The sequence below is a fragment of the Antechinus flavipes genome, chromosome 4 (genome assembly GCF_016432865.1).
Source record: "Antechinus flavipes isolate AdamAnt ecotype Samford, QLD, Australia chromosome 4, AdamAnt_v2, whole genome shotgun sequence".
Lineage (NCBI taxonomy): Eukaryota > Metazoa > Chordata > Mammalia > Dasyuromorphia > Dasyuridae > Antechinus > Antechinus flavipes.
In genome coordinates this window covers 436,222,767-436,246,668 of record NC_067401.1, presented here as the reverse complement: position 1 = coordinate 436,246,668, position 23,902 = coordinate 436,222,767, and the positions used below count along the sequence as shown (strand labels likewise).

Sequence of the window (23,902 nt, the reverse complement as noted above, 5' to 3'; positions counted from 1 at the left end):
GAGAAACATACAGGCCCACTTTATTCTATGTAGTTGCCAAAGGAGTTTCAAACATAATAACTGGTCCTCGGATCTTCAAGAATATGTAATGTAAAAATTAATAAAATTATTTCATTTATCCATCTATTGATGCATAAATTCAGTGAATGAATATTATAGAATCCCAAATAAACTATAGGTTTTTTTTCTGATATCTCTCTGGAATGCAGAAAAGAATCATATTTGCTCCCTTGGCCTCGGGAAACAAAAGTTATCTAGGAAACCAAATAATAACTGCATTAGAAAGTGTTTTTATTTGTTGCTTTTAGTCAACAAATATTTATTAATCCCCTCTAATATTCAGCTTTGAGTGTTGCAGGTGCTGAGACCCTGTACAGCATAGATAAGATGATCTTTCCTCCCTCACAGATCCTTGTGGGAACAATATTAATCCTCTGCAAGTTTTCTCTATGACACCTTTTTTGACTTTAAAAAAATATATATTTCTCTCCAATATATTCTCTACATTTCAGCCAAAATGGACCAAACCCAACCTTTTATCTCCCATCCCCCATTTCCATGTATTTACACAAGCTATGTCACTCATCTATATTATATCTCGTCAGATATTGTGAATATGCTCATAATTCAGAAGAATATGGAGAAAATGTGGTATGTTAGTTGGTCTGGAAGAGACAGAATTCTGAGGAGCATATTCACCATTATTGAACATATCCTGTGCCCTCTCACCTCCCTCAGACTATATTTGCCATACATATCCCAAGCCTCTGCAAATACTTTCCCAACAGAAATTTGTCCCTAAGAGCAAAGAATATTTCTTTTTTTGGCTTTTCATTCTCTGGATCTATAGCAGGTACCCTATACATAGTAATCTCTTTTTTAAAAAATTAATTGATTTTTTTTAGTTTATTTTATATTATGTTTATTTTTTTTAATTAAGCCCCCTATTCTCCCCTACACAGTTTCATTACTTCCCCCACCAAAAAAAAAATTCTACTGATACTGATTCCTTCACTCAACATTAGTTCACATATCTTCCCTTGATTCTCTGAATTCCCCATCTTAATTGTATCTAATGAATCAATAATATGACATTGTAGTAGTCTATTTCACAACTTGTTTAGCTATTCACCAATCAGTGGGTAAATAAATACTTTATGTTTGAGACTCCTTTGGCAGCTACATGGAATAAAGTGGGCCTGTATGTATCATTACAAAAAGAGATGCTAATGTCACTACAAAAAAGAGATGAATATTTTGATGATGAAAATGGGACTCCTCATTCTCTTTTGACTTCCTTGTTGTTCATGCCTAGGAGTGAGATCTCTTGAGTCAAGGAGTATTAATCTTTTAGTCACTTTCTTCACATCATTTCAAATTTCTTTCTAGATAGTATCCACTAATAGTATGTTGATCCCATGATAGTTTCATGATAAATGTTTGTTGAATTGAATTCAGTTGAGTATAACATAAAACATTATATATTAAAGAAATTTGAAAGGCACAAAGAAAATATGGCATATCCTCCAAAGGGAGAATGGTACTGACAGACAAATGAGTTTTACTTTACTCAGACAAAAGGGAGCAACTAGAAGTTTATAAGTAGAGGTGTCAACATGGTCAAATGTATAAATAAGAACAAGAGAAACCAATGACAAACTAAATGTCAGAAGGCAATTGATTAGGTGGCAAATGAGTAATATACAACACAGTTATTATTTGAGGTCTGAAGAATCATTTGGTCTTTGAATTATAACAAATCAATCCAAAAGAATTAATTAAATCCCTACTCTTTCCAGGCATTTTGTTGGGTCCTAGAGAAACAAATATGAATAATAAAATAATCTTCATTCTCAAATCAAATCCCTACCCTAATTCTTAGATTGCAGTATTAGACGAAAATATTTGGGGCAGCTAAGTGGTGCAAGAGTGCATAGAGTACCAAGTCTGAATTGAGGAAGACTTATCTTCCCAAGTTTAAATCTAGCGTCAGAAACTTACTAGCAGTGTGATTCTGGACAAATCACTTAACCCTGTTTGCCTCAATTTCCTCATCTGTAAAATGAGCTGGAGAAGGAGATGGCAAATCACGCAGGATATTCACCAAGGAAACCTCAAATGGCATCCCAAAGAATCAGACTTATCCTAAAACAACTGAACAACAAAATACTTGACATCTCAGGATAATACCTCATTTTTAAAGAGAGAAGAAATAAAAGATGTATAAATAAACAATTATGTGATCTGAGCAGTACTTTTTGAAAATACTCTTAGTTCTGCCTAGGCAGTAGCAGCCAATCAAAGAGGGTCCTCTATATTATATGGTAAAGGGACCAGAACCAATGACTGAATTTCTATATATGCTATAAAGTTTTTCTAAGGCATTCCATTCCATGTCAGCTGAACTCACCTGAAAGCAAGGCTCTCCCACTTTTCCATAGAAAGAATTACATCAATGTCACTTTATGCATGCTCATAAGAACTGGACTCAGTGACCAGTCCTCCATTGCAAATGAGCAAATGAATTAATGAATGATTTAATAAATCTAGATCACCTCAGAGGTTTCTTTCAATCCTAAATCCTATGTTCCAATAGAAAGGAAGAAATGAAACTTGAATTGGGCTTTATAATATTTTAAAATTTTAAAATAAAAAATATTTTACCAAGTAGTAAGGAGAGTGTGAATTCAAGCAGATGGGGAATGACATTAAGTGGGCTAATGACCAAAGGGAGAATAGATAGTATATTTTGGGGAACAGTGAGGAAGCAAGTCTGCTTGGAATATTTATGTATATGTATATGATTTCATATATGTACATACATACATATGTATAATGTGTTTGTATACATGTACTACATATATATTTGTGTGTATATATACATATAGCAAAATAATGATACTTAAGAATGGAAAGGCAGGCAAGGATAAAATTATGGAGACATATGAATGCTTGTCTAAGGCCTTTGGAATGTATCTTATGGGGGAATTCTGGAAGGAATTTAACATGAAGTGACATAATGAAAGATTTTAGTATTATTAATATATAATCCTGTGAAGAATATATTTTTATGATAAATCAGAAAGGATCAAAGCAAAAATGTGAAAATGATCAGTGAGCAATATGGAAAAAAGAACTAATAACATCCCTAGAGTCTGTTTTCCATATTCCTGCCTTAGGAGTTAGTCAAGTGTATAAAATAACAATAACATCTTGTCAGAGAATCACAGAATCTTCCATAATACCCCTACCCCTTATTCAACAGATATTTATTTCTAGCATTGGGATAAAGCTGATGTGGTGCTTGGTACTTCATTCAACAAATGAAAAAATGGAGAAACAGCAAAAACAGTCACAGACATAAAGAAACTTTGGTTTCTTTATTTCTACTGCCTCAGTTTTTAGTGTAGACATTTACCATTTCATTGATATGCAGACAGTTTCCTGATCAGGAAATTTCATCTAAAAATTAATATCAGCAACTATTTTATACCTTAGAATTTTAGAGAGTTGTAGGGGCAGTAAAAAGTTAAATAACTTGACCTGGATTACATGAGTAGTATATATTTGAAGGAAGATTTGACAAAGATTGTAGAAAACTATAGAATGATACCTCTATTTATGCCACAGAAAATCCAAGTTGTTTTCAGTCTCCCTAAAATACACACAAAACACACTGTGCACATTGCACACATCCAACCATTCTCTTTTCCCAGATAAATATCAAAGAAAGTTTTATATTTTAAATGACTTATGACACTTTTGTGAGTGTTTTAAATAACAATACAACAACCTGGAATGGGATTTGAGCTTTAGACCCAGAAAGCATCTGAGAAGTTTCAAAGAAACTCAAAGAAATTATAAAAAAAAAAAAAAAAAAAAAAAAAACAGTTCCAGGCTAATTCACTTATCCAACATTACATAGTCAGTGAGTTTTTTAAAAAAATAAAAAATAAAACAACATTTGCTCAGGTCCTTTGACTCCAAATTCCAGTCTTCTTTCCATTACAGCATTTCACCCCCTCCAATATTTAGACTGTTGCTAATGCCTTTATTAAATAATATTAACGTGTTTTGTGTTAGACTGTTGCTAATGCCTTTACTAGGATAATATTCACATGTTTTGTGTTAGACTGTTGCTAATACCTTTACTCTAATATTAGCTTGTTTTGTGTTAGATTGCTGTTAATGCCTTTACTATGATAATATTGACATTATTTGTATTTGTATCTGCATAGTGATGTCACAGATAGAGTGATGGATTTGAATTCAAATCTTACCTGTGAAATTGTTAACTTTGTGATCATGGGCAAGTCCTGTATAGTCTATGTGTCTTCATCTGTGTCTTCATCTGAAAATATGAGGATATAATCCTAGTACTATCTACCTCAGAGAGGTGCTATGAATAGTGTTTTACCAACTTTAAATTGGTATGTAAATAGAGGGATATGAGAGAGCCTGGATTTCTGGTTTTATTGGTATGAGAAAACCTTCCAAAAGGCAGCTAGCTGGTATAGTGGATAAAACATCACTCATGAAGTCATCTGAGTTCAATACAGCCTCAGAAATTTACCACTTCTTAGTTGAGTGACCCTCAGCAAGTCTCTTAATCCTGATTCTCTCACCAAAAAAGAAAAAGAAGAAGAAGAAAACTCCCAGATGAAGAAACACCATCTACAAATTTTGCTTGGAGAATGAAGAAGCGAAGTGGCATGTATGTTAGAAGCAAAATTTGAACCCATGGCTTCTAGCCTTTTGATGTCTCCTATATAATTATGATTTGTGATTATTATAGTCAACCAAATAATTTCAGAAATATTATATGCCCAGCATCATACATCTGAGGTCATATTTGAACTAAAGGTTTCCTCACTACGCCCCAGCACTCTATCCACTACACTCCTAGCTGTCTCAGTACAAATAATCACTTCATTATTACACAATAATGTGACTTGTCTGAAATTTCACTTCACTGCATACGCCCCAAGGAAGTCAAAGACAAAAGCCAAAGTCATATTCTTAGTAATACTCTGGTAGAAAAGTACAGGAAAAAGAATGGTTGTCTATCAAGTGAGGAATGATTAAAAATGGAAATCATAATGTAATTGAATATTATTCAATGAGAAGTGACAAATGTGAGGAATTAGAATCAGCTATGTGTTTTATAAACATCAGGAAAAGCAACCAGTGTTCCTTCTGCTTGTTTTACTCAAGTAAAAGTGTGTGTATGTAGATTTTAGCATTCTAATAAGCCCACATGTAAACACACAAAATATATGCACCTAGAAAGAGACCAACAGATCCTAACACAAGGAGTTATGTTTGGGCTCCAAGGTATCATTGAGCCTTACTGATAAAATGGCTCTGGAGGGGATATCTTATTTAGAAGGAACAGGATTCATAAAGCCTTCCAGGCAGTTTTGTCACAGGGACAATGTGTGCAGGGCTAATGGCACTTGTCAAACTCAGCAGCTTTTAAGTTGTTATGATGGATGTGAAAATTTCCAGTGGCATAACACTCACTGGAGAAGGGAGAGGAAGCTCATCCCATTTTTAATTAATTTTCCCAGTCTGCAGTCAATAGGTTGGAAAATGGAATACAAGCTAAATGGTTGTTCAGATCCTAGGGTGCCAGTGTCTGATCATACTAGCAAAATTCAATCTCATCGTGAACAGAATCAAAGTACAATCACATATTAATGGTGATCACCCATCATGCTTCATTAGCATGGTTTGCAACTCCAATGCAAACTGCAGCAACTATTCCTGCTTTGCTTGGAAAGGTCATTCCGAATCCCATCCTTAATTTGGAAGAAAGTTGTCAAGATGATGTGAAAAATAACAGTAATAATAACAACAAAGGGACTTGGGTGGGGGGAATAAAGAGGTAGTGCTAGGAATGTCATACTTTAAAAAAATAATGCAATTTCTGTAAGGAAAAATGTCATGCCAACAATGACCAAAAAAATATGAAGCCGATATCGGAAGGATTACACTGATACTCTGTTGATATGTGAAATGGTACAACAATTTTGTTCAGTGGTTTCAGCCATGTCTAACTCTTCATAACCCCAGGAGATTTTTCTTGGCAAACTTACTGGAATGGTTTGCTATTTCCTTCTCTAGCTAAAATAAGCTGAAAAAATTAAGGCAAGCAGGGTTAAATGATATGCTCAGGGTCATACAATCAGTGTCTGAGACCAAATTTGAACTCAGGTACTTCCTACTCTAGCCTCAGAACTCTATCCACTATATCAGTGGTTCTCACACTCTTTTTCTCAGTATCTTTAGGGTATTAACAACTATTGAGAATATGTCCAAAGAGTTTTTGTTTATATGGGTTACATAATAGATATTTATCATAAATAGAAAAAAAAACTAATTTTGAATGTGTAGACCCTCTGAAAGGATTTCAGAGACCCTCCAGGATTCACTGCACCACATTTTGAGAACTATTATATCATCTAGTTCTTTCAATTTAAATAATTACTTTTCATAGTTCTCTGGACATGGATGGCTTTCCATTACAAATCTATTGGAATTGTATTGAATCACATCATTGTTGAAAAGAGCCAGGTTCCTCACAGTTGATAATTAAATAATGTTGTTGTTGCTGTGTACAATGTTCTCTTGGTTCTGCTCATTTCACTTACCATTAGTTCATATACGATTTTCCAGTCTTACACAAGAGTGTGATTCAACTTCATATTTTTTGACCTAGAGATTTCACGTCTTAGTATATGCCTCAAGAAAGTCAAAGACAAGAACCAGAGTCATATTTGTAGTAATACTCTGGTAGTAAAATATGGGAAATAGAATTGGGATCCATCAACTAGGGGTTGGTTAAAAATAGAAATCATACTTTAATTGAAAATTATTCTAGTGAGAAATAACAAACATGAGAAGACATATGTACATATTTAATACTGAAGGAACCTAAAAACCCATGGTAGAACATATTTTCCCCAAAAAGTTAGTCAAGTTACTGGGGAAGCTAGGTGGTGCAGTGGAGACAGCACCAGCCCTGAAATCAGGAGGACCTGAGTACAAATCTGGCCTTAGACACTTGACACTTTCTAGCTGTGTGACCCTGAGCAAGTCACTCTATGCCAATTGCCTCAGGAAAAAAAAAAAGATCGTTATAATGAAAAATGGAAAAATCATGAACACAAAGGTTGAGAACATGGAATATACCTATATGAATAATGCTAGCTGTCTATATAACTATATGTGTGTATATATGTGTGTATGTATGTATTATATATAGATATATATATAATTTCTTTACAAGTACATACACATATTATATATGTATATGAGACAGCCGAGTAGTGGAGTAGATATGATCTACTTGGAATCAGAAAGACTCAACTTCAAATTCTGCCTCAAACAATTGCTTCCTGAGTGACCCTGAAAAAATCATTAATTTTCTCGGTCTTGGGTTCCTCATTTGTTAAATGGGGATAACAATAACACTCACCTCATAAGGTTGTAATAAGATTGAAATAATCTGTGTAAAATGCTTTGCAAATCTTAAGGTACCGTAAAATGTTATACATCATTGTACCTGAATACTGATGTATCCTGAGTTTTCATTGTGTTAAAACCCTTAGATACAAATTTGGGTGGGAGAAGGAACCTACTGCCCATTCTTGTCTCAATTTTCTAGCAAGGTTTATTTTTTTTTCAATCCAATTCAAAAACTAAAAATTATCCCTATTAAATGCTATTAGACTGGATTTGACCCAGGATAGGTCAAGATATTTTTGAATCCTGATTGTTTCATCTAATATGTTAGTAACTCATCCTAGCTTTGGATAATCTTCAGGTTTGATTCACCAACTCTGTTTTTATTCAAATTGCTGGAGAGGGATGCAAAAACTTTGAAATTCTTTGCTGGTGTCTGTCTTCCCCAACCCCTCCAGCATTGACTATTGCTATTTTTGGTCACCTTCAATTTGCCCTATTCTGGATTTTTGATGTTAAACATTTAATAATTTCTCTCTTTGCCTATTAAACCCCTTTTGTATTTTACCCAGTTAGTAATATTCTAGTAGTTAAGTAGAAAAAAGAGAATGGGAGTCTATCAAGTGTGGAATGATTCTTCTCTCTGTTTTATGATCATTGCATGATGGACTTGATTAATACCTTATTAAATTTTTTGTAAACCATATCTACATTCTCCTGATCTACCATTGTCACTTGGTAATAAAAGGAAATGAAGTTAATACAGTGCCATTTGTTCTTAAAGAAGTTGTTGGATGTTTCTTTTAATTCCATCATAGCCTTCATTTTATCATATTTACTTATAGACATGCTATATCCTCCTGCATAGAATGTAAAATCCTTGAGAGTAGGAAATATTCCAGGGCTTTGCATCTCCAATACCAAGCAAAGTACTTGCACATAGTTATAAATATTTGTTGAGTTTAGATAGAAAATGCAGCAATTCTCTACAGATCCAACCCCACATAAAATAACTGCTAAATGACAAGCATTAACATTTCTTGCCCTTAAGCATGTAACTTCTTAGCTAGCTAATTTTTTTTATGGAAACAAATTTATTTATTCATCCAACATATTTTTGAATACCTACTATATATAAGCTACTATGCCAAGCACAAAGAAAAATACAAATATGAAGGATACATAACCTTAACACAATGAGTTTATAATCTAGTTGATGAAATGCCATCTGCACATATGAATTTAAAAGACAAGACCAAATGCACCAGGTGCCATTGCATAGGTCCTAACAAAACTATAAGACTTTGGAAGAAAACGATGCTAAGATAAAGGGATCAGTCACAAAAAGGATTAATGAAACACTTGGCATAATAGTAAAAATCTGAACAGTTGGCACATTAAACAGGAACTGAAGGAGAGTTCAGATATTGCTAGGCAGAAATAATGCAGGAAAGTGAGCACACAGCAAGCAAAGGGGATGGTGAAAGATCCAAGTTCCAATGGAGAAGAAAACATTAAATGAGCTCATTAATATTGAATAATCTAGTTTAGTTGAAACACTGAATACATTGTGGGAGGCAGGTGAGATACTAATAAAGATTTAACAACCATCTCTGAAAATACATGACACACTTTTAAGTTTAACCCGAATTATTAACATTTTCTCCATCACTTTTAAAATTCTATACAATCAAGAAAATAATAAGTCAAGCCTTGAAATGTAGCATTTACTAATTTCCAAAGTGCAAATTGTCTTATAGAAAATTTCACAATTGACTCTTAAAACTTATTGCAAACTGATTTCAGCATATTCATTAAGTGTGGTCCCACTCATAGAAGACCATTAAAAGCCTCATAAGTGATCTTTAATTTTTCCTTGAAACAGATGCTATTTTCATCTTAAAATAGTTTTTCTTACTAGTTGAATTACACATAACTTGAAAGTTTTAAGTCATATCAAATATACCATACTAAATTTCCTAAGTCATATTCTAATTGAAACTTTATTATCCTAGATTGCCACCAAAAAATTAAAAGAGCTGTTGTAGAGATCTAGTAGCAAAACCATATGATTCAGGCTGGAAAACAGTAGATAAAACTGTGACTGAGGAATTAAAATTCCCATGTTGAAACTACAGTAATGTACCACTCTGCTGGAAATTTAAATATTTGAACCTAGCTATTGAAAAAGTTAAAGATTCTCTGTAATTAGCAATTACATTTTTTCCCCTCCAAGACATCATTGTCTATCTCTGTTACTTTAAAATTCAATAAGGAGTCTTCTCTCAGATAAGCTCTATAGGTTATGGAGAAAAATGAGAAATAGACTATTAACTAATTAATTCGCATAACATGTCTGGAAGGGTGGGAGGTAGAAAAGGAAAAGCATCATTAGCCCCAATTTGTAGATAAGGGAGCTAAGAGGTTAAGTGATTGGCTTCAAATCACAAAGTTGAGGAGGCAGGGAGTCAATGACAGGATTTTCTTTCTTTTTCTTCTTCATTTGACTTTTTTCTTTTTTTAGTAAGGCACTTAACCTCTCAGTATATTAATTTATTTTTATAAACATATTCAGTTAGGTAATGGAAACTGGTTCATTACCACTTCTTGACTCAGGAAAAGCCTCCTGAGACTTCCATCTCGGGTCTGGTTTGCATCCTTTCTCAGTATACCTCTTTTTTCTGTATATCACCTCTACAGGTAAAATTCACAGGGGATCCAATTCTCATCTTCCTTCATATTACCCATAACTGATCTGAGTGCACAATTTCTTTTAAAGTCAATTCGAACTCCTCCCAGGATTTTACTGTGAAATAACCTAAATTTAGGAATATATGGGAATGGATATGATATATATGTACATATATATGTAATAAAACTATACAAAACTTTTCCAGCAGTTTTTTTTTTTAATAACTCAATTACATGTTCCTATGTTAACTTACTTTTAGAATATGAACTCTGATCACAGGGCAGAAACTTTGTCTTTCTGATTAAATTTTACTTATCTCTGGGTAGAACCAAATTCACACTTGGGAACTCAATAAATATTTGAGTAATTGAGTGACTGAATCTATGCCCAATTGGAGTAAAATTATTTTCAGTTTCTGTTCAGTTCTGGAATATTGGAAAGTTTGCAAATGAAATAGTCACCTGATTTCTGTATAGCTCAGTCATTTAATGAATTAAGGTTTCTGAAGAGTTTGCCTCACAAAACTCTGGGAGGTCATACAAGTATTATTGTTCTCACTGTTCAAATGTGCTAACTGAAGCTTAGGCTCTTGGAACCACTTATTCTGGTTCTCCTAATTTTGAAACTGGAGGTGATTCCATAACTTCTCAATAGATATAGGGACATATATAGCTATATATATATATATGTATATATGTATATATACATGTATGTAAGTATATATAGTGAATTATATTATATATATATATATAATTATATAGTGTAGCCAATTTGCCTATTGTGAAACTGGTGGGGAAAAAAAAAGAATTTCTTGCAGACACTTTTTGGTCTATATATATATATATATATATCTATGTAAGGTTGGAGGGATCCATAGGTTAATAATGAATTAATCAGGTCAGAGGTAGTATAGATTGCTGATACAAATGCCTCAACATAACCTCTCTCTAATCCAAGATTTTCAGTCTATATTTATACATTTAGTTTTTTTTTAATATTTTGATATTTTTATTTTGCTATAATTGGTTTCTTTATTCTCCTGTGTATTTTATTTTATGCAGTTAATCATTATTCTGAGAGGGTTCTACAGGATTCACTAGTATCTCCATCAATTATTTCCTTTGCCAGCTCATTTCACAAAAAAAAAAGGAAAAACTGAGGCAAACAGGTTAAGTGATTTGCCCAAGATCCCATAGCTAATTAGTGTTTGAGGTTAGATTTGAACTCAGGTAGTTTTCCCAACTCCAGACCCAGCACTGTATGCACTATGGTGCCATCCAGCTGCTCCTGTGTAAATGTAAACTGTTATTATTACCACTAATTAATCCTCCAAACTTTATCCCGAGCTCCATATTCTTTTGTTAACTTATAACACTATGCCATTTTTCGGAAGTCTTCTTCAGTCATCTTCCTTTGCTCCCATCTTGTGTAATCCTCCTTTTGCTTTAAATTTGAATTTGTTGAGGGATCTCTACTTCTCCCAAAGAAAAGGTACCATCATCCTCCCAGCAAAATACCTTTTCTTCCAAATAATAATCATTTGTGTTTGTGAGATCAGAATTTCACTCTCAGAAGGATCTATTCCATCCCTTTTGATCCAACTTAAACTTTACAATACTAAGTCAGGGATTCCCACACTGTTTCTCTGAACACTCTAAAATCTGATATCCCCAAGTAAATGCCAATTTTCAGTTAAATGACTGCCATAAAATGGACAGAAAAATTTCTTTCATCTAAAGCTTGAGCATTATTTATAGTAAAGTGAATTGCATATTATGTACTTTTCAGTGTATATTTTGAATGCAGAAAAACAGTTTTCATCTCTGCTATGTCAGTCACAGATAGTTGTTTTCTCTTTCCAAAACTAAGAAAATGTTTGTATATAAAAATTGGTTTTGATTAGAATGTTTTGTATTTTTTATAAAATTATCATTATTCCAGTTAATAAATTGGATCCAAGTTGATAAAATTAGTATCCCAATTTCATAAATGATTACATTATTAAGTTATTTTCTTACTTATGTTTAAAGAAATGTATCCATGCATAATAAAATAGGAGGTGCTAATTGAAACTGAATTATAATAAAATAATCATTTCAAATACTGTGCAAAAAAAAAAAAAAACTTTAATTTACACCTAGAATAGGAATGACCTTTCCCTTTTTCCTAATGCTGTCCTTTCTCCATGAAAAATTAAAAATAAAGAGTTATATATATGGAGAGACTTTGAATAGCCTGTTGAACAAAAATTTCCTTTGATTGAATGATTAGTTATTCATTAATTCTTTCCACATTGATATTTGATAGTTATAAATTGCATAGAAACTAAATATAAAATTTACATTTTAAAACATGACAAACATTTTTAGTGTTAGAAAATGATGAATGGCCGTTTAAATAAGATGGATCTCCTTATATTTAGTCATTTATGTTTTTAAAGGTATAATCCTTTGTTATGTCAATTTAGATATTTTCTCCTCACATTATGATCTAATATTAAATTAGGAATTTACCTTTTAAATGTCCCCTCTTTATCTTGATTTCTATGCATAATTTTGCATTTGTTTAATAGCCTGAGTTCTGACTTTAAAACTAATTCAGATTTCATTCAAATCCAAAGCTGGGTTACTTGCTGAACACATTTCCCCAAGATGAAAGACTGATCACATTCTTGGAATACTCAGGAGAGAGGGAGGCAAGGAAGGTAAGAAAGAAGGAAGGAAGGAAGGAAGGAAGGAAGGAAGGAAGGAAGGAAGGAAGGAAGGAAGGAAGGAAGGAAGGAAGGAAGGAAGGAAGGAAGGAAGGGAAGAAGGGAGGGAGGGAGGGAGGAAAGGAAAGGAAGGGAAGAAGGGAGGGAGGGAGGAAGGGAGGAAAGGAAGGAAGGAAGGAAGAAAAGGAGGAAGGAGGGAGGGAGGGAAGGAAAGGAAGGAAAGAAGGGAGGGAGGGAGGGAGGGAAGGAAGGAAGGAAGGGAGGAGGAGGGAGGGAGGGAAGGAAGGAAGGAAAGGAGGGAGGGAGGGAGGGAAGGAAGGAAGGAAGGGAGGGAGGGAAGGGAACGAAGGGAGGGAGGGAGGGAGGGAGGGAGGGAAGGAAGGAAAGAAAGGAGGGAGGGAGGGAGGGAGGGAAGGAAGGAAGGAAGGGAGGGAGGGAAGGGAACGAAGGGAGGGAGGGAAGGAGGGAGGGAAGGGAAGGAAGGGAGGGAGGGAGGGAAAGAAAGGAAGGAAGGGAGGGAGGGAGGGAAAGAAAGGAAGGAAGGAAGGGAGAGAGGGAAGGGAACGAAGGGAGGGAGGGAGGGAGGGAGGAGGGAGGGAGGGAAAGAAAGGAAGGAAGGAAGGGAGAGAGGGAAGGGAATGAAGGGAGGGAGGGAGGGAAAGGGAGGGAGGGAGGGAAGGGAAGGAAGGAGGGAGGGAGGGAAAGAAAGGAAGGAAGGGAGGGAGGGAAAGAAAGGAAGGAAGGAAGGGAGAGAGGGAAGGGAACAAAGGGAGGGAGGGAGGGAGGGAGGGAAGGAAGGAAGGGAGGGAGGAAAGAAAGGGAGGGAGGGAGGGAGGAAAGAAAGGGAGGGAGGGAGGGAAGGAAAGGAAGGAAAGGAGGGAGGGAGGAAGGGAAAGAAAGGAAGGAAGGGAAGGAAGGGAGGGAGGGAAGGAAAGAAAGGGAGGGAGGGAAGGAAGGAAGGAAAGGAGGGAGGGAGGAAGGAAAGGAAGGAAAGGAGGGAGGGAGGGGGGAGGGAAGGAAAGGAAGGAAGGGAGGGAAGGGAGGAGGAAGGAAAGGAAGGAAAGGAGGGAGAGAGGAAGGAAAGGAAGGAAGGGAGGGAGGGAGGAAGGAAGGAAGGGAAGGAAAGGAAGGAAGGAAGGAAGGAAGGAAGGAAGGAAGAGGAAGGAAGGAAGGAAGGAAGGGAGGGAGGGAGGGAGGGAGGGAGGAAAGGAAGGAAGGAAGGGAAGGAAAGGAAGGGAGGGAGGGAGGGAGGAAGGAAGGGAGGGAGGGAGGGAGGAGGAGGAAGGAAGGAAGGTAAAGGAAGGAAGGAAGGAAGGAAGGAAGGAAGGAAGGAAGGAAGGAAGGAAGGAAGGGAGGAAGGAAAGGAAGGAAGGAAGGAAGGAAGGAAGGAAGGAAGGAAGGAAGGAAGGAAGGAAGGAAGGAGGAAGGGAGGAAAGGAAGGAAGGAAGGGAAGGAAAGGAAGGAAGGAAGGAGGAAGGAAGGAAGGAAGGAAGGAAGGAAGGAAGGGAGAGAGGGAGGGAAGGAAAGGAAGGAAAGGAAGGAAGAGAGGAAGGAAAGGAGGGAGGGAGGAAAGGAAGGGAGGAAGGAAGGGAGGAAGAGAGGGGAGGAAGGGAGGGAAGGAAGGGAGGGAGGGGAGGAAGGGAGGGAAGGAAGGGAGGGAGGGAAGGGAGGAAGGGAGGGAAGGAAAGGAAGAAGGGAAGGGAGGGAGGAAGGGAAGGAAGGGGGAGGGAGGAGGGAGGGAAGGGAAGGAGGGAGAAAAGGAGGGGGAAGGGAGGAAGGAATAACAGAGGGATCTTCATTTTTTTATAGTTGTAGAAACCAATGCTAAGATTTAAGTGACATGCCCAAGGTCACACAGCTAGATATCTGAACCAGGATTCAACCTAGTAACCTGACTCACAAATCCCCCATTGTCTCCACCACTCTATGTTGCTGTTAGGGTCTAATTCTTCTTTCTATTGACTATGGTGCCTAAAGTCTTGCCCTGACATTTCATAATTTTATGGAGGTGGCTTTTGGCTCTCATAGTTGTACAGAGGGAAAGTGAGCTTTGGTTAATCCTACCAAAATTTAAAGGCTTTCAGAAGAGTTGTAGACTTGATACCAGAAGTTTGTTAAAAAATAACTCATGATATTAACTAATAAAAAAATTGTGATTTTATCTTTACACATAATTAGAAAAATAAAATATCATTGAAATTTTAAAACAAAATAAAGAAGTTGTAGTTTTAAAATGCTTTAGCAAAGATCTAAGTTGGAAATCTAATTCAATGTCTTGCACTTTGAAAATTTAAGAAGTATTTTTAAATGAAGGAATGAATGTCACTTTCAAGCCATTACAATTCTTTTTTCCCCTAAAGAACAATGAGCCTAATAGCACTGATTCAATTTAATGTAAAAATACTTCTTAACCCGGGAACTAGTTAACCCACAACTAGTGTATGGCATATTGGACTTAATGTCAGGAAGGCCTGAGTTCAAATATGCCTCAGATACTTACTAGTCGTGTAGCTTTAGATGAATCACTTAATTTCACACTGTCTTAGTTTCCTCATCTGTAAAAGGGAAAAATAATAGCCCATTTGCCAGAGTGTTCTTGTGATGATCAAATAAGATAAACTGTGCACAGTGTTTTGCAAACTTTAGAGTGACCTACATGTTAGCAATAAATATAATGTAAACATTGGGAATGCAGATAAAAAAAAATGTATCCCATTTTTGAGGTCCTGAAATTCTACTGGGGAATAAGACTTATTCCCAAATAAGTGTGACATGGCATAAAGGATGATAAGGAGAAATCTATTCAATGTATTCTTGAAATTTTAGAGAAATAGAACATTTTTAATTGGTGAGGAGAAAGGGAAAGAATTAGGTTAGTGAAAGAAAGTAATGAGTAACAAGAAGAGCCTGGCTTAACATGGAAGCTGACAGCCCCAAGTGAAGCAAAACTGATAGGTCAAAAGATATCATAGAAGGTGAGAACTGTGGTGAGAATGAACTGAGTAGAAGCAGTGACAGTCCTAGATTATTACTTCTAGATTAATTACATTAGCATAGATAATACTAATGGGAACTAACTCTAGTCTCTGTTTCCTTCTGAGTTTGAGTGGCCAAGACTGGTTCTAAGGGAAAGAACAGACTTTTTTTTTTTTTTTTTTTGGCAGGGGGAGGAAAGGCAGCAATTATTGTTTGTTTTGCAAACTTCCCAGGACCAAAAATAATTGCCTGGGGATAAATGTAATTGTCCTTATAGCTCATCTTAATAGGACATCACAAGATTCTATTTCTTCTTTTCTGCATTCACAGTAAATGACCTTACCTTCTCTTGTAGTGAGAAGTTCATCTTGAGATCCTCCAATCTCCTCTCTATATAACTTTATAACTTTTTCTTTTCTTTTTCTTTTTTGGCAAGGCAATCAGGACTAAGTGACTTACATAGAATCACACAGTTAGTAAGTATTAAGTATCTGGGGATGGATTTGAACTCAATCCTAAGTCTACAGTGGAAGCTCTATCCACCAAGCCATATAACTTTTCTATCTCTTCTCCCACTCTTCCTCTTTCCTATCTATCTGAAAGGAAAATGGAATACTGACCCTTGCTAAAAGTAATATGTCAGTCTCATCTATAGTCTTAATCTTATTTGTGAACATAATATAATCAAGTCTCCATCCCATTTCAGGACTTGCAGTGGTATGTTACAGAAGTTAAGTATTTGCCTTATACTTTACTTTTGATCATATCCATTACAGCTCCCTTAAGTCAGTCCCCCTTTTTACACCTAGATTTAGCCTCCCTCATCTTAAAAAAAAGACACTTTCCTTGAGTCTTCTACCCCAAATTAGTTTCTAATTTATCTCCTTCATTTCTGCACCAAATTTATTTAAAAGTGTTTTATGTCTGCTGCATCATGTTTTCCCAACCCATTCATGTCAACTCCTTGGATTGTTCTTTGTTTTTTGCCACTTTATAGAAATTGAATGAATAAATCTAAAAACTGTTTATTAAGTATGTGGTATGTGCTAAGCACTAGGCTATGTCCACTCAGTCTATAAATCACCTTAGGTAGTATTGCCAAGTTTATTATATCGGTGTGGTGTGGTACAATGGATAGTGTTGGTCTCAGAATCGAGATTTGAATTCAAATCCTATCTCGAATGCTTACTAGCTGTATAAGCCAAATTCCTTAAACTTTCTTGGCCTGCATTTCTTTAACTTTAAAATGAGGATAATGATAGTATTTACTTCACAGAGTTGTTTAGAGAATCAAAAGCATTTTGCGAATCCAAAAGGTCTATGTGAATGCTAACTTTTAGCAGAATCATGAACCTAGAACAATTTTCCCCTTTACTGAGCCCTACTTTTTCATCTTTTTCGTCCATTTTGGTGTTTATTTTAGATGCATTTGCATAAATCTTACATATCTCTTGATCAATTAACTCTCAGATATTCTATGTATTTGGTAAGTCTACCTAATCAAATTTCTATTGTTGCTTTTTTCTAGGTTTTGTTAATATTATATGAAATACTGGTGATTTTTGAGTGTTTCACTTTTATTCTGTCACTTTACAGAAGCTATTAATAATTTCATTTAATTTCTCCAATATTATCTTAGATTTTCTAGGTTCACCTTGTCTTATCTGCGTATAGTTATAATTTTCTCTGCTTTTTATTCTGAATTTCCAACAATTTAAATCATCTGATTAAGATTTTGCAAAATAATAGGGCACACCTTCAATTATGTTCAAATAATATATTTTCTGAATTAAGAATAACATGATCTTTCAATTGATATTTTCCAGATGATAATGAGTGTGAAAACTCTACCCAGCTTTGTGGTGAGAATGCCAACTGCACTAATACAGAGGGGAGTTATTTCTGCATGTGCGCACCTGGCTTTACATCCAGCAGCTCCCAAAACAAGTTTGTGACTAATGATGGAACTACTTGTATAGGTAAGTTGTGTTTTTAAAAATGGTTTATTTCACACAAGTCTTACTTATAAGATAGATTAATTTGATAGAAACTGAGTCAGATCTTCCTTGTGCCTACTTGTAAAATATGTCAGAGATTTCCTGTCAATATGGCACTGTTTAATAAAATTTCTAAGCATTAAAAACACAGGAAATCTGACCAGAAGAATATCCCAAATAACGGAAATTCTTCATCTTTTAGGGGTTATGAGTTTTTAGTACTTCAAGCCCTTGGACCCTTTCTCAGAATGTTTTTAAACAGACAAAATAAAATATATGAGATTGAAAAGGAAACCAATTATACTGAGATAGGATTACAAAATTTAAAAAAAAAAGTTGATAGACCCACACTAATAAATTCTGCTATAACATATACAACAAATGGCCACCCAACCACTAGATTTTAACAAAATGCTTGATAAAGTTTCTCATACTGGTCTAAGAGGAAGGGAAGGGAGCATTCATATAGTATATATTATGTACCAGGCACTGTGCTATTGACTAGAGAACAAAGAATTTGTTGAATAGCTGAACTGGTCATGGTACAGACTGATTGCTAATGCTTCCATCTCATGTTGACTAGAGTCCCCAGTAAAGTGCCTTAGGGATTTCTACCTTGGTTTTTGTTCTTTAACATTTTTGAAATCCAGAAAGGTAATGACAGCTAGAGAGTACAGGGATGAAATACAAATGAATTCATACTGAATTCTTGGGTTCAAAAAAATCAGTTTCATTGGTATAAGATGGAAGAGTAATATCTTAACAGAAGCTTATCCAAAAAAAATCTGGGGATTTTTTTTAGTGGACTATAAACTGAATATGATTCATCACTGTGTTGTGGAAGCCAAGAAAAACTGTGATCTTGGATTGCATTAAAGAAAGGCAGACATAATTTCGATGAAGAAGGAGGTGATAGCCCCACTATTTAAAAAAGAGAGAGGAGGAGAAGCAGGAGGAGGAGGAGGAAAAGAGAGACAGAGACAAAGACAAGCAGAGAAAGAGAAGAAAAGAGAGGGGGAGAGAGAGAGACAGAGAGACAGAGAGAGATAAGGGAAAGAGATAATATGGCATTTAAATACTTATTCTAAGCTAGGCAGTGGGAAGGAAATAAGCATTAATTAAGTACCTACTATGTACCAGCTATTATCCTAAGGACTTTACAAATATCATCTTTTTGGTTGTCACAATCCAGTGGGCTAGATGCTATCATCATCCCCATTTTATAGTTGAGAAAATGGAGGCAAAAAGAGGGTGAATGACTTGTCTCACATCACACAACTTGTGTCTGAGAATGTAAACTCACCTCTTGTTGATTCCATACTTACTTCATTTAGCTGCCTAAGCACTGGGAATATGAATACAAGCCAAAAGAAAAACGATATCTACCAAAAAAGAACTTACATTCTAGTGCAGGTGGACAACACAAAAAAAAAAAAAAAAAGGAACTGAAAAGCAGGAATGTGTGGCAAAGTGGAGAGGACTGGAGAGTCAGGAGTGGAACTAAGACAAAAGTGAGCATAGATCATTCTGGCTTTTCCTCAAAAGAAGGGTAGAGAGACAGGAGAACTCACCATCAGAGGTGGGACCATGGAAAGTTGAGACAGGAGTGTGCTGGTAAATGTTTAACAACAAAGTCATGATGGGGAAGGGGAATGATACTACAAACTTTTAATATTCATTCACAATATTAACATGTTCTCCATTACTTTCTTGTCTAGACAATTAAATAACTCAGAAATCAAGCCCTATTTTGTAACATTTGCCATTCTTTGAAGTGTAAGCATTCACATTGCAAATTTAACCATCAGCTCTCCAGAGGCAAAACAAACTGGCTCCAGTACACTCCTGTAAAAGTGTACTGGATATCCAGTACACTGGATATTCCAGATGAAAAAAGTGCTAGCAAAAGATAGTCAGTAGTAGAACCAAGAGAGGGTATACTTTGGTCAGACTACATCTGGAATTTTTATTTTGTTCAGTTCCATTTTAGAAAATACAATGATAAACAACAGTGTCTAGAAAATAACCAGGAAGATCAATATACTTGAGTTCATGTCATGCAAGTATGGTTGAAAGAACTGGTAATATTAGAAATGAATCAAGCAGAGATAGTTATCTTCAAATATTTGAAAGGCTAACATGAGAAAGAAGCATCCAAAATGTTCCATTTGGTCCCATAGGACAAACCAAGAGTAAAGATAAAAGACTTTAAATTAAATTTTAATTTAGTCCTGATGTCTAACAATTAGAGCTATTCAAAAGTGAATCTACTTTATTGGATGCTATCAAGGAAAGCCTGGTTGAATGCTCCTTAGCCATGCTATAGTGGCGATTTCATTTTGAGTATGGTTTGGACTAAATGGCATCTGAAGTCTCTCATAATTCTCAAATTCTGTGATTACATGAGAATTCTTCTAAAACTTTAGGGTATCTATCATGTCCCCCCACCCAAGTCATTTCTCAAGAATAAATATCTCCAGTTCCTTCAAACAATCCTTATATTTAATAAGTTGCTTTAGAGTATTAGTTTTTCCAATGACTTGAGGAGTAGGAAGAATTTATGCTGTGAAAACCAAATCAAATAACATACAGAGAAAATAATTTTAGAAAGCTCTGAGGTCTAGTGGCCTAGGGTGCAGTTGCAACAAATTGAATAAATATTAAATTTGAAAAATTGATCTGTTATGCCCAAGAAACAAAATATATTCTGGTCACAAGTTGTTGTTCACGTTCGGAGTTTTGTAAATTTGTATTCAGATGTTGGCCCCAGTGGGTCCTGAAAAATATTCAGTTTCGATTTCTGTGTGGCAGATTCTCCTTTTGCTTTTGCTACAAGCTTGTTGTTAAGTGACACTCCTGTGGAATATGCATGACCCCATGGTACTGTTTAGTGAGTTAGTTCAGGTTCATGAAGATATCTTCTGAAAATATTTGATTTCCTATGAATAAGATAAATTCATTTCCTATGCCAACGGAAGATTATTCCAAACTTGTGTTTATAATAAACAGACTATCTGGAGGACATTGAAAATGTTCTTACACTGTAATTTGTTCGTTTACTGAAAATCAACAACTAAATTCACTAGGGGCTAGAGGTTTGAATTGGATTCTGATAGGGGAGGGAGATATTCAGGGATTTTAATAGGCACAGTTTTCAGAATCAAATTCTCTGGTGACTTTAATTCTTTGACCTTTAAAATTAACTTTCTTTTGGAACTTGAGAAGTTCTCATCAATCAATTTACCACCACTTAGCAGCCCACAAGGTACTCAATGGTAAATAATATAGACTAAAAGGATGCTAGAACTAGAAAGAATCTTAAGAGTTCATTTGCTCTGTTCTGATTTTATTGATGAAAGAAACTGATGCTCCAAGATGTTAACTTGGCCCAAAGTCATCCAACAAACCAATGGAAGAGCTACTTCTAGCACCTGGGAAACCATAATGGAGTGATAATTATCTCTTGTCTAGCACATCAATCAATCCTTGAGCATGTATTAAATGCCTGTTATGTGCCAAACACACAAGGAATTTAATAACCTTTCTCTGGATAGAAGTACTGTTTTTGGTGCCCATTGTGACATTCTCAGCCCTATGCTGGGGAATCAAGTTCTGGAGAATAGTTCAAATTTCCATAATGTTTTAACATTTTCGAAGTGCTTTGCTCCAATGATCCTTGAACAATAGGTAATGTAAGTATTATTATCATCATCTTGGCAATGAAGAAACTGAGATTCTCTCAGGGCTAAAAGTTGTTTAAAATATGATTGAGATGTCCTATTTATTGACCAATCCAGCAATCTCCATTCCTACATACTGCCTCTCAAACATTTTTTTTTGGGGGGGGGGTCCTAAAAAATTTCACACGCTACTGAAAACAATTGGACGATAGCAATAGACAGTTGAATTGGTGAAATGGATAGAGTGACAAAATTAGAATCAGAAAAAACCTAAACTTAAATACTACCACAGATTTAGCTGTGTAATCCTGAGCAAATTGGTTAAGCATTCTCAGTTTATTCCTTCATGCATAAAATGAGCAAAATAATGGAAATTACTTTACAAAGTGGTTGTAAGGTTTAAGTAAAATGACACATCAAGAACTTCACAAACTTTAAGATACTCTATTTTTATTATTAGCCAGAATAAGTATCATTATTTTCAATTTATAGAAAATAAAACAAGATTATTATTCATTGTTCCATTATTTCAAACTCTTTGGGACCCCAACTGGAGTTTTCTGGAAAGGATTGCCATTTTTTTCTCCAATGGATTTAAGGCACTCAGAAGTCAATTGACTTGTCCAGGATCACACAAATAGAAAGTGTCTGAGATCAGATTTGAACTCAGGAAGAAGACTTCCTGACTCTCCACCAGGCAGTCTATGCACTATGGTACTACCTAGCTTCCCAAAACAAGATTAGAGCCTTCTAAACACACAATGAGGTTGGCAACCTACACTCCTGACTCCCAAATCAGTATTCTTTGCACTAGATATTTTTAGATAGATAAAAAAGACAGACAGACAGATAGATATACACACACATACATATATATGTATGTGTGTACATATGCATATATATAATTTGCAATTTTAAAATACATGTCAGCAGAGTACTTTGCTTTTCCAAATAAGAACAAATATTTCAACTTTAAAAAATAAAAACCAACTGTTTAACTTAAAATTTTCAATGCATGAAATTCCTGCCCAGAAAATGTAATATATCTCAACCAATTCTCCCTAGCAGATTATGATTTGTTAGTTTGTCATGAAAAAAGGCCTGCCACCTAAAATGGGGAATTTGCCTTTAATTATCATCTACAACTGTAGGCATAAATGGTTTAGTTACAAGAAAGAGGAAAAAAACTAACTCAACATCTTAATCACTAGTTTAATACAATTTTAATGCTGCTCCATTCCCATGTATATCTTGTTTCCAGAATACATCTAATTTATCTTTTGCTCATATTACTTAAAAACCCCAAATCACAAAGGACCGTCTTATTCAGTCCTTGATAATACCTTTTAAGCATAGAATTATGCCTGTTTTCATCAGAGAGAGAGAGAGAGAGAGAGAGACAAAGACAGAGACAGAGATAGACAAAGAGACAGAAATAGAGACAGAGAGACAGAGACAGAGAAACAGAAGCAGACAGAGAGACAGAGACAAAGATTCTCAGTAGATAAGTTAAGAACAATTATTTTAGATGTAAAATATTCATTTCAGAATCCATTTTAACAATGTTGCTTTACTACTATTTTGTAGAGTGGCCCTAATACTTTGCAAATTATTTTCCCCAGTTCTACTTTAAATACTCTTTGACTTAGGATATTGATAGTTTGTTGAAGTTCCATACCCAACTCCCAAACCTCAAGCTTCCACCTGTGTTTTGTTTGATGGATTATTTTTTTGGATTATAGTGCAAAACAGGTTCTCTGGAAAAATGCTATTTCTCCCCAATTTTTGCTGTCCTTAAGGATTACCTTTCTTTACAGCCATGCAACTATTTCTCTTTTTCAATCCTGTAGTAATTTTCTTTGTGTACTTTGATCATCCTCGGGGAATTTGAACAAAGAAATACATCTATTACCACCTTATACAAGTGTGCCTCTTTCCCCAGGATTTCAACTAATTCCAAATGTTGGTAGATGCGTAAGCTTGACAGGTCTGATAATTATAGTCATTAGAATCCACTGTAAATAGGAAATGAAAAACTCTAATAGAATAAGACAGGAAAAATGGCATAATTAGTCTTACAGTCAAGAATTGGCTTTAAATCCTGCATTCTGGCTCATGCTAGCTAGGCAACATAGGCACTTAGGTTGCTCAGTGGATAGAGTGCCAGGCCTGAAGTTGGGAAGATCTGAGTTCAAATGTGGCCTCAGATATCACTCACTGTCTGATCCTGGAGAAACCACTTAACCTGTTTGCCTTAATCCACTGGGGGAAAAAATAGCAAATCTTTCCAAAAAAATCTCACGGATGGTCTTGGAGTACAATGGTCTATCCATGAGGTCACGAAAAGCCATACATGACTTAACAACAGCAAAAGCTGTGT

At 35.4% G+C, this 23,902-nt stretch overlaps 1 protein-coding gene across 1 annotated transcript in view; it reads left to right on the top strand.

Annotated features, from left to right (window-relative positions):
* ADGRL4 (adhesion G protein-coupled receptor L4) overlaps positions 1 to 23,902 on the top strand; it is a 125,569-nt gene that overhangs the window by 47,289 nt on the left and 54,378 nt on the right. The window contains exon 3 of the mRNA XM_051999166.1: positions 17,672 to 17,824. Coding sequence (XP_051855126.1) covers positions 17,672 to 17,824 — 153 coding nt within the window. The remainder of the gene's footprint in view (positions 1 to 17,671; positions 17,825 to 23,902) is intronic.